The sequence below is a fragment of the Pituophis catenifer genome, unplaced genomic scaffold (assembly GCF_029215685.1).
Source record: "Pituophis catenifer annectens isolate HBS135680 unplaced genomic scaffold, rPitCat1.0.hap2 SCAF_2, whole genome shotgun sequence".
NCBI lineage: Eukaryota > Metazoa > Chordata > Lepidosauria > Squamata > Colubridae > Pituophis > Pituophis catenifer.
In genome coordinates, this window is record NW_027256882.1 from 274,996,206 (window position 1) to 275,009,748 (window position 13,543).

The following is a 13,543-nucleotide window of genomic DNA, read 5'->3' on the forward strand; positions in this document are numbered from 1 at the left end:
GTGAAAAAAATGGTCTTAAGTCACTTTTTTCAGTGCCGTTGTAACTATGAACGGTCACTAAATGTACTGTTGTATGTGCAAGACTACCTGTACTATCTTTTTCCCCCACAAGGTTCTATTGTCTATTTTGCATCATCTCCCTCCTTTGTAATCCTTATTTTGCTAAAATTTGTCCTCCAAATTTTTCCAGGGAAGGAGGGATCTATTTTTCTATTTATGTTCAAATTGTTTTAGATTACTTCCCGTTATGGAGCCTTCCTGGGTTTCCCACTCCCTAAACTGAAAAAGCTGCAGGAGAGGAAGATGATTAAGATTTAATTTAGACTTGAGAAGTCAGGGAATCTGTGATGAATGGAAAGATGGGCATTTGCCCATTGTTCTTGGCTACCTTGTAACAAGGCAAGTGCCAAGATGTTGCATCCCAACCATGGAAACAATTTTTCTTCTTAAATAGACAAACACTTTTCCATTAATTGAAAGAGGAGTCCCTTTTGATTTAAGGCCAGAAGCACCTAATATATTTTGGGTCAGTGCCATAGTCCAATTTCCCAATCTGCTAGGGATATCATCTGGCTTAATTTTTGCATGTTTCTTAGGGTTAAAGTAGTTAAGGGTAAAGTTGGGAGCGTTTTGCTTTCAAATAGCTTTCTGTTTCCGTTCCATCCTTAAAAATTCTCAAACCCTCAACTTGAGCAAAATTTACTCCTTGTGAAAGTTGGTTAATTTGCTGCCAGGTTTTTGTGATGCTATCTTGGAATATTTTGGGTGTGGTAGAGGAGATGCCATGGGGACATCAAGCCACCACCGTATGTGAAGATTGAGAGTTAAGACTAAAATGCAATTCAGTTTTACAGACAAAATTGTGGGTTTGATGCTGCCAAAACGGTAGCTCAGTTTTCCAACAATTTACAGCAATTAGAGTTAGGATTCTGCTAATATCTAGCATTTATCCCACTTGGTGTCTGTAGCAGAAGAAATGGAAATGTGCAAAATGGATGTTCACTTGGAATTACTAAGTGATACAAGCCAAATATGCAAAGAGGTCTAATTAGATTTAATTAGACCTCTTTGCATATTTGGCTTGTAATATTTGGCTTGCAAGTCTCTTGCAATACAGATAAATAAGTGTCTGTTTTGTAGTCCTCTGTATAGGTACCCTGTTTTCCCCAAAATAAGACATCCCCTGATAATAAGCCCAATCGGGCTTTTGAGTACATGGCAATAAGGCCAAGCACTTATTTCAGGGTTCAAAAAAATATCAGACAGGGTCTTATTTTTGGGAAAACATGGTAGTGAGTCAAATTTTTCAACTTTCAAACATTTAGGGGTGCTCAAAAGTTGTGACATGCCTTGGGGATTGTAAAGATATTTTGATTATTTTAATATAATTTAGATGTGCTTGGTAAGTAACTACATACATATCATAACTTTTTAACATTTTGTTTGTTTCATGCATATATATGTGCATGTGTATATGTTGCGTTTGACTTACAAAAAGGTGGTTCACAGCATTTCAGTGAAAAAAAAATCCTTTATTATTATGAAAAGAGAAAGAGAGTAGGAATTACAAGGCACAACATCAAATGATAATGCCAACTTACAACCGCAGTTCTGGTAGTTCTTGCTGTTGGGTGAATTCTACATGTTTGCAGCCTCCCTCTGTCACATAAACACTGTTTGCAATCTCCTGTTAGCTTCCCATTGACTTTGAATGTGGAAAGTCAGCAGTGCAGATTGCAAATGGCGATCCGCATTGTCGTAATTAGAAGCTAGTCGCTGATCACTCCAATAGTGATCACGTGGCCATGGGGACACCATAAGAGCTGCAACTACATGGACCCATCACAACTACTACCCAGTCAAAATCATCCTGTATTACTATTATTCTTCTCATCTTTCTGATTACCTATCTCCCTTTCTACTTACGACTATAACTTTGTTGCTTGTATCTTTACGATTTATATTGTCTTATTGAGTTTCCTAATATGATTTTTGTTGATTGCTTATTTAGTATCACATGACTATCACTAAATGTTGTATCTTATGATTTATGATGAATGTATTTTTATGATGACTATGATCATGATTTATCACTTATAGCATTTATTACACTGAGAGCTTATGCACTGAAGACAAATTCCTTGTGTGTCCAATCACTCTTGGCCAATAAAAAATTCTATTCTATTCTATTCTATTCTATTCTATTCTATTCTATTCTATTCTATTCTATTCTATTCTATTCTATTCTATTCTATTCTACCCTACCCTACCCTACCCTACCCTACCCTACCCTACCCTACCCTACCCTACCCTACGAAGGGTCTTTGAACAAGTAGACATTAAACAAAGACTGTCTGTCATGCAGGGCTCTTTCTTTCCCTCCTTCCTTCCCACTTCGCCAAGTTCCTAGCTGTTGACATTTTTCGCCTGAATTAGGCATCCTCTCACACTGTATCATTTTAATACTAATTTTCCATGCATCTGCTCTACAAAATGAGCATTTGAAGTGATACATTTCTTTTGTGCTGACAGTAAGAACCAGGTTTTGCCAAAGTTGTTTCATTCTACAACTAAGGTTAATGAAATCGAGCAATGCAATATATAACATCTAACACTTTCTAGTCTCTATAATTCAAGTAAATGTATCTTATTGAGAAGATAAGCAATAATGATATTAAAATATTTCTTTTTATTATTAGAACTTGCCTGCATCAAAGACAAAGACCGCTTGAAGTGACCTGTTTTCCATAACGAATTGCAAAAGAATGTGGATTAACCAAATTCTTTGCTACCTACTGATGGTAGCACATTTGTTTATTCTGAACCGGTTTGTCTACAGCCAAGAAAAAGGTTGGTGTGATTTGATGTTTCTTTGCTCTTTACCTGCTATCTATTGTGACTTCCCAACAAGTTCTCTGTCTCAATTGGGGAATATATGGCCTCCAAATCTTTTATCAATGATGGGAATTGTAATCCAACCACATCTGGAAAACCACAAGTTCTGCTCTCTTGTATTGCAATATATTGCTTAATGTACATATTGGGTCACCTCGGCAACTTTCAAATGTATGGACTTGAACTCTAGACTTTTCAGCAATGGCCTTATTGGAATTCCAAGAACTTGAAAGAGGGTTCACCTGGACAGACAAAATAACAAGTTCAAATCTATTTATTTGAATATGCACATTTGCAAGTCTCCTAACTTTTTCATAGGACTTTCTTTGGATAGCTCTTTGAATGCATATTTTCCCATGAAGCATAATATTATACTGTCTGTGGAACAGAGCATTGATGTAAAGCATGAGAGGATGAAAGTGGTGGAAAGGACCAAGAATGCTAAGATCTTCAATGATTCTTGTTCTGTATTTTCCCCACACTGGTTGTTTTATAGGCTATGTAATATTTATAATAATTATATTTATTTTGAATATATATATATATTCATTCAGGATATATATATATATATCCTGTTTCCCCGAAAATAAGACCTCCCCTGATAATAAGCCCAATTGGGCTTTTGAGCGCATGCATGAAAATAAGCCCTCCCTGAAAATACTTAAGCACATGCGCAGCCGGTCCCCACTATTTCCTCGGGTTAGGGTTAGGGAGACAGAGGTCGAAATCAGGTAAAATGGCAAGAGGAGCCCCGTCTTGCTCCATGCGCCCCAAAGTAATAAGACCTCCACCGAAAAAAAAGGCCAAGTGCTTATTTCGGGGTTCAAAAAAAATATAAGACAGGGTCTTATTTTCAGGGAACCACGGTATATATATATATGTGTGTGTGTGTGTGTGTATGTGTGTGTATGTCTATATATAATTTTCTACTTATTTAGTTTTAAATATTCATTATATTATAATAGTATATACATCATAAAATAAATTGTAACCTAGTGTATTAATGTGAGCTGGGGAGGGGGACTGGTTATGACTCTTGACATGTGATTTAAGCATTTAGTGTTCCTATTCTTAAAAAAAAAATGATATGCCACTTACCACCTTTTAAAATCAGAATTTTAAAACTAAACACAAATTGAACTAAAGGCAGCAGTGTCTCAGACTCCTGCATCCAATGCTGTAGCATTTCTGCTACAAATTTCTCTTGTAATAGAAGCAACCATCGTTTTGCTTCTGAGGACAAAGCATCACAGAGCCTCATGGTTGACAGCCTTCATTTTGTAACTTCATTTTGTAATTTCAATTTTTTTATTATTATTTTTGTTTTAGTAAGGGAAAAGCTAGAAGGCTATAGCTTCTGGGTAGCATCCAGGCACCCAATTTGCTCCTTAAAATGGCTTTCCTGGCCTCCCCAAAATGGGAACCTTCCCCTCCCCACTTTTGAAATGTGTAACAACGTTGTGCAACATCTGTTGCACCCTTCAAACTGATGGAAATTGCACATTCCTGTTGAGAAGCAAAAAAAGACTGCAAAGGCAATGTTACAACTATTGTAAATATTTTCATTTGCTTTATTTTACTGGCAGTGTGCTTGGGCGTGAGAAGAGATGTTTGTTCTAGGGTAATCCTAGTCTATTTTAAGTTTTTATTGCAAGCTGTCTTGCGTGTCTTGAGCATGTGGAAAAGAAGAGGCACAAGATAGAGCCCATGTAGGTTGACAAGTTGCAAAAGCGGAAGTTTATGCCAATACGTTTAAAAGTAAACTCATAGAGGAATCACGGCAGGGGTCACTTTGCTTCCTGAAGCGATTTGATGTGACTTAATGCTGGTAGTCCTTAATTTACCACCACAATTAAGCCCAACATTTCTGTTGCTAAGCGAGACATTTGTTCAATGAATGTTGCCCATTTTACGACCTTTCTTGCCCTGTTTGTTAAGTGAACCATTGCAGTTGTTAAGTTAGCAACATGGCTGTTAAGTGAATCCGACTTCCCCCTTGACTTTGCTTGCCAGAAGATCGCAAAAGGTGATCATATGACCCCGGGACACTGCAACCGTGTTCTGTCCCCCTTCCCCACACAGGCAAACACACAACCAGGCACGCCTGCCAAGATTTTATTAAGCATTCAGACTAGAAACCCTTGCAGATAAGAGTTTTGGCAGTAAACTGCGAAATGCCTGCCAAGTCAGTTTTCACTCACAGTCAGCAAGAGAGAGTTTCTCCTCAGTCCGGTTCAGTAGCAAAAAGTAATCCTACAAAGCAAGAGTTAGCCAAGGTCCAATCCAAATATGCACAAGCCAGATTTCAGGTAACGCAATGTGACTCTCAGGTTTTTAACTTTGACCGTCACAAAGCCTGAAGAGCAATCACATCCACTTTTATTCCTTGTGGGGTGTGGCTCAGTGACTCAGCTCAATCTCTGGCCCTCCCACGCCTCTTTCGTTGCTGCGCACGCTTCTCCCTCCGACGCTACCTGGGATCAAGCCAGGATTCATCATCCTCGCTCCCTATCTGTTGTTGTTCCGATATGCTTTCCTCCTGGCATATCCCAGGCTGTTCCTCTTGGCCTTCAGATGGAACCTGAGGCATTGCCAGAGAGGAGGGTCCTGGAGAGGGAGGCCTTATCAATTCCTCCCCATCATCTTCTGAGTCCTCTTCCTCTGTTAGGACAGGCTCGGGAGTCGGGGTCACAACAAGCCATCATAAAAAGATGAGTCAGTTGCAAAGCTAACTCCACATTTTAATCGCATGACCCTGGGGATCCTGCAACAGTCTTAAGTGTGAAAAATGGTCATCAGCCACTTTTTTTTCAGTGCAGTTATAACTTTGAATGATCACTCAACGAACTGTTGTAAGTCAAGGACTGCCTGTACATGCATGCCTCTGTTTATGCAAACATATGTTTTATAAGATTGTTCTGAACACAAGTTTACAGCCGTTGCAACACCAGCATGTCTGGTCCATTCTACACAAGGGTATTTAAATCCCATGAGCCAATGCACACCCGGAACAGTCCGGCACAACATCATGACTAACTGACTAGATGGCTCAGTGGCTAAGACACTGAGCTTGTCGATCAGAAAGGTCGGCAGTTCAGCAGTTCGAATCCCTGGTACAGGTCTCCTGCGTGAGGAGGGGGTTGGACTAGATGACATCCAAGATCCCTTCCAATGCTGTTACTGTTACTATGAATTGATCAGGCCACTGCTGAAAATTTGTCCATGCTGTATGGTCTGTCTCAAAGTCATTGAGCCATACTTTTAATTGCCAGTGACTCATTGTGGTGGCCCCAATTAGATCTCTAGTGATGCGGTCAGGCAATAAATTAGAGGAAACATTTTAATAACTTCCTTTTGAACTTTTAAACTGAGATATAATTCACAGTTTGGGGGAAATCCATACTATGAAATGTTTGGCTAAAGCCAGCATCTGCTTGCACAGAGTGTTCTTTGAGAAGTTTGGCCATCGTTATCTTAGTAAATGAATTCAGTCTCCTGTTATACATTGGTTCTGATATAATATTGTTGGATAACTATTTGTCTGAAGTGGTGTAGGGCTTCCTGCCTGAGCAGGGGGTTGGACTAGAAGACCTCCAAGGTCCCTCCCAGCTCTGTTATTCTATTCTATTCTATTCTATTCTATTCTATTCTATTCTATTCTATTCTATTCTATTCTATTCTATTCTATTCTACTCTACTCTACTCTACTCTACTCTACTCTACTCTACTCTACTCTACTCTACTCTACTCTACTCTATTCTATTCATATCCATCATGCTTTACTGCAGGGAGGATTTGATTTAAATCACTAGTAAAAAGGCTTGATTTAAATTAACTCTATTTAAATCATAATGTTTAAAGAGCAGCTGTCATCTCTGTCCCACAGTGGCTCCTCTGTTGACTCACCGACAGTCCCATTCACTTTAATGGGATGGCTGGTGATGCAGCAGTCACACAATAACGTGAGGGACGTGGCGGGCACCAGTTGAGTGGATGCCCGCTAACAGGCACTGCCATGAACGATCTGAAATGACAGGTGCTCTTTAATATTATATTTATAAGCTGCTTAGAAGGTTTCACTTTCATTTTTATCGCTTGCCCTTATCGCTTGCCCTTCCTCCTCAGACTGGTAGTATAGATGCATTTCTCTTCAAACAATCATACAGTTTGCAGTGTACATAGATTTGCAAAACAGTGGAATAAAGGAATATTCCTGAACTTTGTTTTATGATTTATCTCATGGTTATTGTGAAATTGTGTGAATGCATCAATGCAGTGCATGTTAACTCAGCTTGCAGAGTCTGGATTCATTGTATGAGTTTACCAAAAATTCACAACGGAATGCTTTTCCTGAACTTTGCTTTTAATACCAATTGTTTCTCACCGTAATAAATTTTGTGGGATTGGCTGATTTCTCATTCTTTTTTTCCCCTGTCTTTTCTAAACCAAATAAATGTCATAGCTTCTCTGGCTCACTCCCTGCTTTGTTTGGCATTTGCATGTTGCCCTGCATTCCAGAGGGCAATGCCTATCCACAGAATGAATTAGTTCTTTGTGTTGGCTACACTCTTCAGGCAATAACATTAGGAGGTTCCCTCCATCCTTGTTTTGCATAGTCCAGAACTCGATTAGTGGATCCAGAGATAAACAAGGTAACTTTACTGTGCTTTGCAGTCTCATTTAGAACAGGAAAAGGGAACATCTCTGGCTGCTAAACATTCCTGACTTATGTCCACATTTGTTATGGGATTTGGAGACTAACAGCACCTGAACTGGAAGGCCCAGTAGAGCTTATACTACCTGCGACTTCTCAGGAAACAACAACTGAATTGAAAAACTGCTGGTGACCTTCTACCACTGCATCACAGAGAGTATTTTAACTTACTGCACCTATATATGATTTGCCAATTGCACAGTGGCAGGTAGGACAGCGCTCCAGAGGATCATTGGAAGAGCTTTATTGTCCCCGCTGCCTTAAGAAAGTTCAAAACATTCTTAAAGATCCATCTCATCCTGGGCACCTGTTCTGACCTAGGCTTCCTTAGAAATTAAACAGCACTTAGTCTCGGCAAAGTTCTTTAATTCATACGGCTGTAAATTACTTTCATTTACAGTCTGCAAGGCTTGATAAACAGTCTTTCAGAGGAAGGTTATCAACACCCACCTATCTCAGCCAAAGAGCTAATTTCCAGACGCAGGGCAAGATCAAACTTGGCACAGAGTCACAAACAGAATTTTCAAATCTTGAATCGGCCAAATGAACTAATTGCTTCTTGCAGAAGCTCACATCCCGTTCACTTCTCTTTTATGTCTTATGGGAGAGGCCAATCATCTCCAAGCCTTACTCCCAAGTCGACCCTGTTTCCTTAATTGTTCTGTCTCTTGGCAGCTCTGTGCATGCGCACGCTGGGAACAGGCTCATGCTGTTCTTCTGCCTCGCTGATGTCAGACTCCAGAGACTGACATCTCCAAAGAACTACCAGATGGCCTTGGCCCCCTCTCTGCCTCCGACTCGGCCCACGTTCTTCCCCAACCTCCTCACTGTCTGAATCTGCTGCCAGCTCTGCTGGCACTCTGAACTATTACCATCTGGCAGACAGTACAGGACAATAAAAACAAGGACAAATAGGCTGAAAAACAGCTGCTATCCCAGAGCAGTAACTATACTGAATTCTACTGTACATTGCAATATTAATGCAATATCAGAGGTTTTCAATTCAATTGTATAGAATGCGAGGGATGTGTGTTTGTGTTTTATTTTTATAGTTATAATGTACACTGAAGATGGCATTTAATTTCATTGTACAAAGTGCAATGACAAAGTAAACTAAAAAGTAAAACAAAAAAAAAAAAAAAACCTAAACAAGTGTTAACTCAACAGCTAGCAAGCCAGTTTTCCTCTTTATTGTTCCTTGAAATACACAAAACACGTACGGTTTTGTAATATTTTTCCAGCCTTCATATGTAATTTTCATAGAAGAAGTGGTCTGAAGTGGCTGATGATCTCTTGGTGCATTAAAGTCAGGAGTCTTAACTTTATTGAAAAGAAAATTTCACTCAGTGAAATGCCAAATTTTGGACATTAATTTTGCTCGGGTTTAACTCTAAGAATTGTGTAGGAAAAATAACGTTATTTTTGGCTTGTTTCTGGAACTGGAAGAGAAGTCCACACCCCTCTCCCAAGTGAATTTCCTGCTTGAATACATCTTTTCTTAGCTTAGTTGATTTTGTTTTTGCACCAGTTTCTTCTTCATGTTTTAAAAATAAAGTTAAAGAGGAGGGAGGAGCATAGAGTTTTGCAAAAAAAAAAAAAAGTAATCTACTGTTACATGGGGGCCAATGGATAGCACATTATGTCCTCCTATTCTATATTTTAAAACGAAAGTTTCCTTTGAGCCGAGCTTGAGTTCAGAAGATATTCTGTGAAATATCTATGTAGCTTTCTTGGCAACAATATGGAAATAGTTTGTTATTGCCTATTGCTTGAGTCATTTATGCTTTGGTTTTCTTGATCTTCCAACTGTAACATGAGTTTCAGGCTGTCGAATTGTGGCACATTATCTCCTGTTATTCCAACCATCATGTTAATGTTCACTACAGCGTGGCCTAGTGGTGAAGCTAATCGCCTCCCGTTCAGAAGGTTGAGAGTTCAATCCTAAATAGCGGCAGATGTTTCTCTCTCCCCAGGCGCAAAGAAAAAAATATCTGTTGCGAACTCTACGTGGCGTTAGGAAGGGCATCTGGCTAGTAAAGGCTCAGCTCCATTCAGTTGCCCCGACTCTACCCCCGAATTAGTTACGTGATGAGAGTCGTAAAAGGGGAGTTGATGGGGAGTTGATGTTCACTGATTGGTAGCAGAAACAAGCGCTGATGCTGGTGACTCAAAAGAGTAGGGAGACAATGAAAAACTCAACCACCTCTTGCCAGAGAACCATACGCTTTTAAAAGTAACGTTCTATGCTAGCTTGGAAATATGAGAAATGAAATTCATATAGTACAGATCGTCCTCGAGTTACAACAGTTCATTTAGTGACCATTTGAAGTTACAACGGCACTGAAAAAAGTGACTTATGACTGTGTTTCACAGTTACAACCTTTGCAGCACCCTTATGATCATGTGACCAAAATTTGGATGCTTGGCAACTGTTTCATACTTATGACCATTGCAGTGTCCTGGGATCATGTGATCACCTTTCACAAGCAAAGTCAATGGGAAGCCAGATTCCTTTCACAACCGTGTTAGTCCTTGACTAATTTAACAACCGCAGGGATTCACTTAACAACTGTGGCAAGAAAGGTTGTAAACTGAGGCAAATGTCACTTAACAAATGTCTCACTTAGCAACATAAATGTTGGGCTCAATTGTGATCGTAAGTTGAGGACTACCTGTGTACCTAAATTGGAGCTTAGGAATTTAAAATAGGTAGTCCTTAACTTAGGACTGGTCACTTAACAACTGTTCAAAGTTGTGATAGAACCACAAAAAGGTACTTATGACCCAAATTTGAAATTCTGGTGCCTCTCCTCATAGTCACATGATGGCACTTGGGTGCTCCTTTGGTACCCTCCTTTACAGCTGTTTGCAGTGTCCTGCAATCATGGGACCACAATTTATGATGTTTTTTGCCAAAAAACCAGTTTTTACTTCCAGTTTCTGGCAACATACGCCCATTGTGGACAATGGATTCACTTAGCGACTCACAGTGTTCATTTAATGACCATGGCATTTGCTTTATGACCACTGCAAAAAAAGTTGTAAAATCAGATCGGTCATGTGATGACGCTCTTAGTATATGTGCTGCCGAAGCGAGCACATGTGATGACGCTCTTAATGACTGGCCTAACTTATGACTTAGGTTGCGGCTTAATTATGGTTGTAAGTTGAGAACTACCTGTATGATTCTTTGGAACAGTGAAGGTGTCTCATGCACCATTTGGTTTTCTGCTGAGGGAATCTGGGTGGAGAGATGATTCCCAGATCTATTTTCCAGCCAAAGGTTCAGGGGTGGGTTGCTGGGGGTTCGGGAGAACCTCTAGCTAAGATTCTGTGCAGTTTGAAGAACCCCCAAATCCCACTCCTGGCTGACCCCGCCCACCCCACCCCTCCCAGGAGTCCCCACGTGGCCTGTTTTGGATGCAGGTAAGTGCAGGGTATGTGCGGAAGCTTGGGGAGGGTGAAAAACGGGCCTACAGGAATTTCGGAGCCTGGGGAGGCTGTTTTCACCCTTCCGGAGGCTCGAAAGCTTCCGGAACCCGCGGAAAGCAAAAATGCCCCCCCCCGCTGTGATGCAGGAAGCCGAGTAGGCCACGCCCACCATGGCCACGCCCACACAGCAACTTGATAGAGAACCCCTTGCTAAAATTTTTGAAGCCCACCCTTGCAAAGATTATATTCTCTTAGAAGGCTGGAAGCAGGGAATTGTCCAGTTCTAACAAGGGGCCATCTTTGTAAAGATAAAAGTAATGCTTAAGTACAAAATTAATTTGCAAGATTTATATGGCCAGCCAATTCAATAAACTGTGTAGCATACAGGAGTCAGCTACAAATACAAACCCCACGTAAACTAAAAGAAACACGATACTTTAAAAATCAGTGTTGCAACTAATAATTTAGACTCCACTCACGTGGAACTAAAGACCTGGGAAAGCAGCTCCGTCTTCACTGCCTTTCTACTTGCCTTTATTGAAATGAAATGTGCAGGACTTTCTGACATTCGGAGAGTTCACATAAAGTTGACTATAAAATACTTCCTGTGTTTTACTTTTATGTAACTTTGTGTGGTTTATGGTTCAGTGGTTTGTGGCTTGTGCCGCAGCAAGATCACCATTCAGAGTGTTTTGCTGTTTAGTGTGAAGGTTGTGTTTTGATTCTTCTATTTTTGTTTTTATGGGGTTTTTTGATATTGCTTAGACTATTGTATCTTTTTCATATTTAATTTCACAATAGGCTTTCCAACTTGTGAATTTACTCCCTCCTTTCCCCTAAGAGTGCATGGCTGCTTACCCGGGGATCTCTCTCCATTTTATCCCTATACCAACTCTGTGATGCGGGTTGAACTGAGTTGGCCTTAAATTTGCATGGCTGAAAATAGACTGGAATTTGAGTCTCCCTGTCCTAATCCAACCACTACACCACACTGGCTGTCAGTAGTGTGGAAATTGATTGCATTCCTGTTTTTAATAATGTATAAATAATAATGTGTTGTAGCTGTTAAACTGTTGAACTAGGCCTATGTTAAAGTATTGGACCAGGACCACTGCAGATTCTAAATCGATTCTGACGTTCTCTGGGTACTGTCCCAAGGGTGCTTTTTCATGAGGCAAGTGGACTTTTTTGGTTTTTTTTTTTGGAAGACGTTTCGCTTCTCATCAAAGAAGCTTCTTCAACTCTAACAGGATAGTGGGGAATGGAAGGATTTAGATTCCTTGCCGACAGCTGGTAATTTGCATCCATTTAGAAGGTCGTTGAAGCACTTGGAGATTAATCTGTGTTCTCAGGATCACCTGAGTACTGCTCCTGGTTCCTGTAGTCTGCAATTTTTCTCCTCTGGAAATCCATTCCTACTCCCACACCATTCATCAGGGGTGGAATTCAGCCGGTTCAGATTGGTTTGGGCAAACCAGATGCTAATTTTACATCTGGTTCGCTGAACCAGTAGTTGCAAGGACTGGCTGGCCCTGCCCACCCTGCCCCGCCCCTCCCAGGAGTCTCCATGTGGCCCATTTTGGATGCCAGGTAAGTGCAGGGCCCACATGGAGGCTTTGGGAGGGCGAAAAATGGGTCTACCAGAAGTACCGGAGGCTCAAGAAAAGCATCCGGAGCCCGGGGAGGGCAAAAATGTCCTCCCCACATGCCGTGGTACATAAGGCCGAGTAGGCCACTCCCACCATGGCTATGCCCACCCAGCAATCGGGCAGAGAACCAGTTGTTAAAATTTTTGAATCCCATCCCTGGTGTTCATCTCAAATTGTATGGTTAAAAGTCATCCAGGTCATGGTTGTCCCAAAGGTGCTTTTTCAGGCGGCAACTGGACTTTCTGTTTTTTCTTTCTCTGGCTACTATTGATCAAATTGGTAAAGGTACCTCAACCTACCTCATGTGTCCATTTCAAAAACTATATGATTCCACCTTGATCTGCTGGGGAAAAGATAGAATATACATGGAGTAAATAAAGAAAATGATTTCATCAGCAGAAGTCAGTAGGGTAATATGAAACTGTTAGCATGGTAACATCTACCTGTATTGCTGAATTTATGAAGGAATCCTGCATGGCTCACAATGCAACCACCCTAAGGGAAATGTGGATTGCATTTAATGAAAAACTCCTGATCATTTAGTTATATGCTTCACTTCAGTTCAGTAGGGTATTTTTTTTTTAGGAAACTTAAAACAAAATAAAAGTATCTTCTCGATATTGAGGGTTTATTTTCCTTCCTGGTATTTTTCCTGCAAGTTCAGGGACTACTTATTTTTTCAGGTACGCCAAATGTTCATGTATGGTTGCAATAGGAATTGACCATGATTTTTATCCTCCCTTTCCTATTTTTATAAATAACTCAAGGTGGCAAACATACATAATGCTCTTTCCTCCTCCTATTTTCCCCACAACAACAACTTTGTGAGGTGGATTGGGCTGAGAAGAGTGAC

At 40.4% G+C, this 13,543-nt stretch overlaps 1 protein-coding gene across 2 annotated transcripts in view; it reads left to right on the forward strand.

Annotated features, from left to right (window-relative positions):
• Positions 1 to 13,543, forward strand: part of LIFR (LIF receptor subunit alpha) — a 105,162-nt gene that overhangs the window by 38,690 nt on the left and 52,929 nt on the right. For both annotated transcript variants that reach the window (XM_070938897.1, XM_070938898.1), the window contains one exon: positions 2,700 to 2,850. In XM_070938897.1, coding sequence (XP_070794998.1) covers positions 2,766 to 2,850 — 85 coding nt within the window. In that variant the 5' untranslated portion in view covers positions 2,700 to 2,765. The remainder of the gene's footprint in view (positions 1 to 2,699; positions 2,851 to 13,543) is intronic.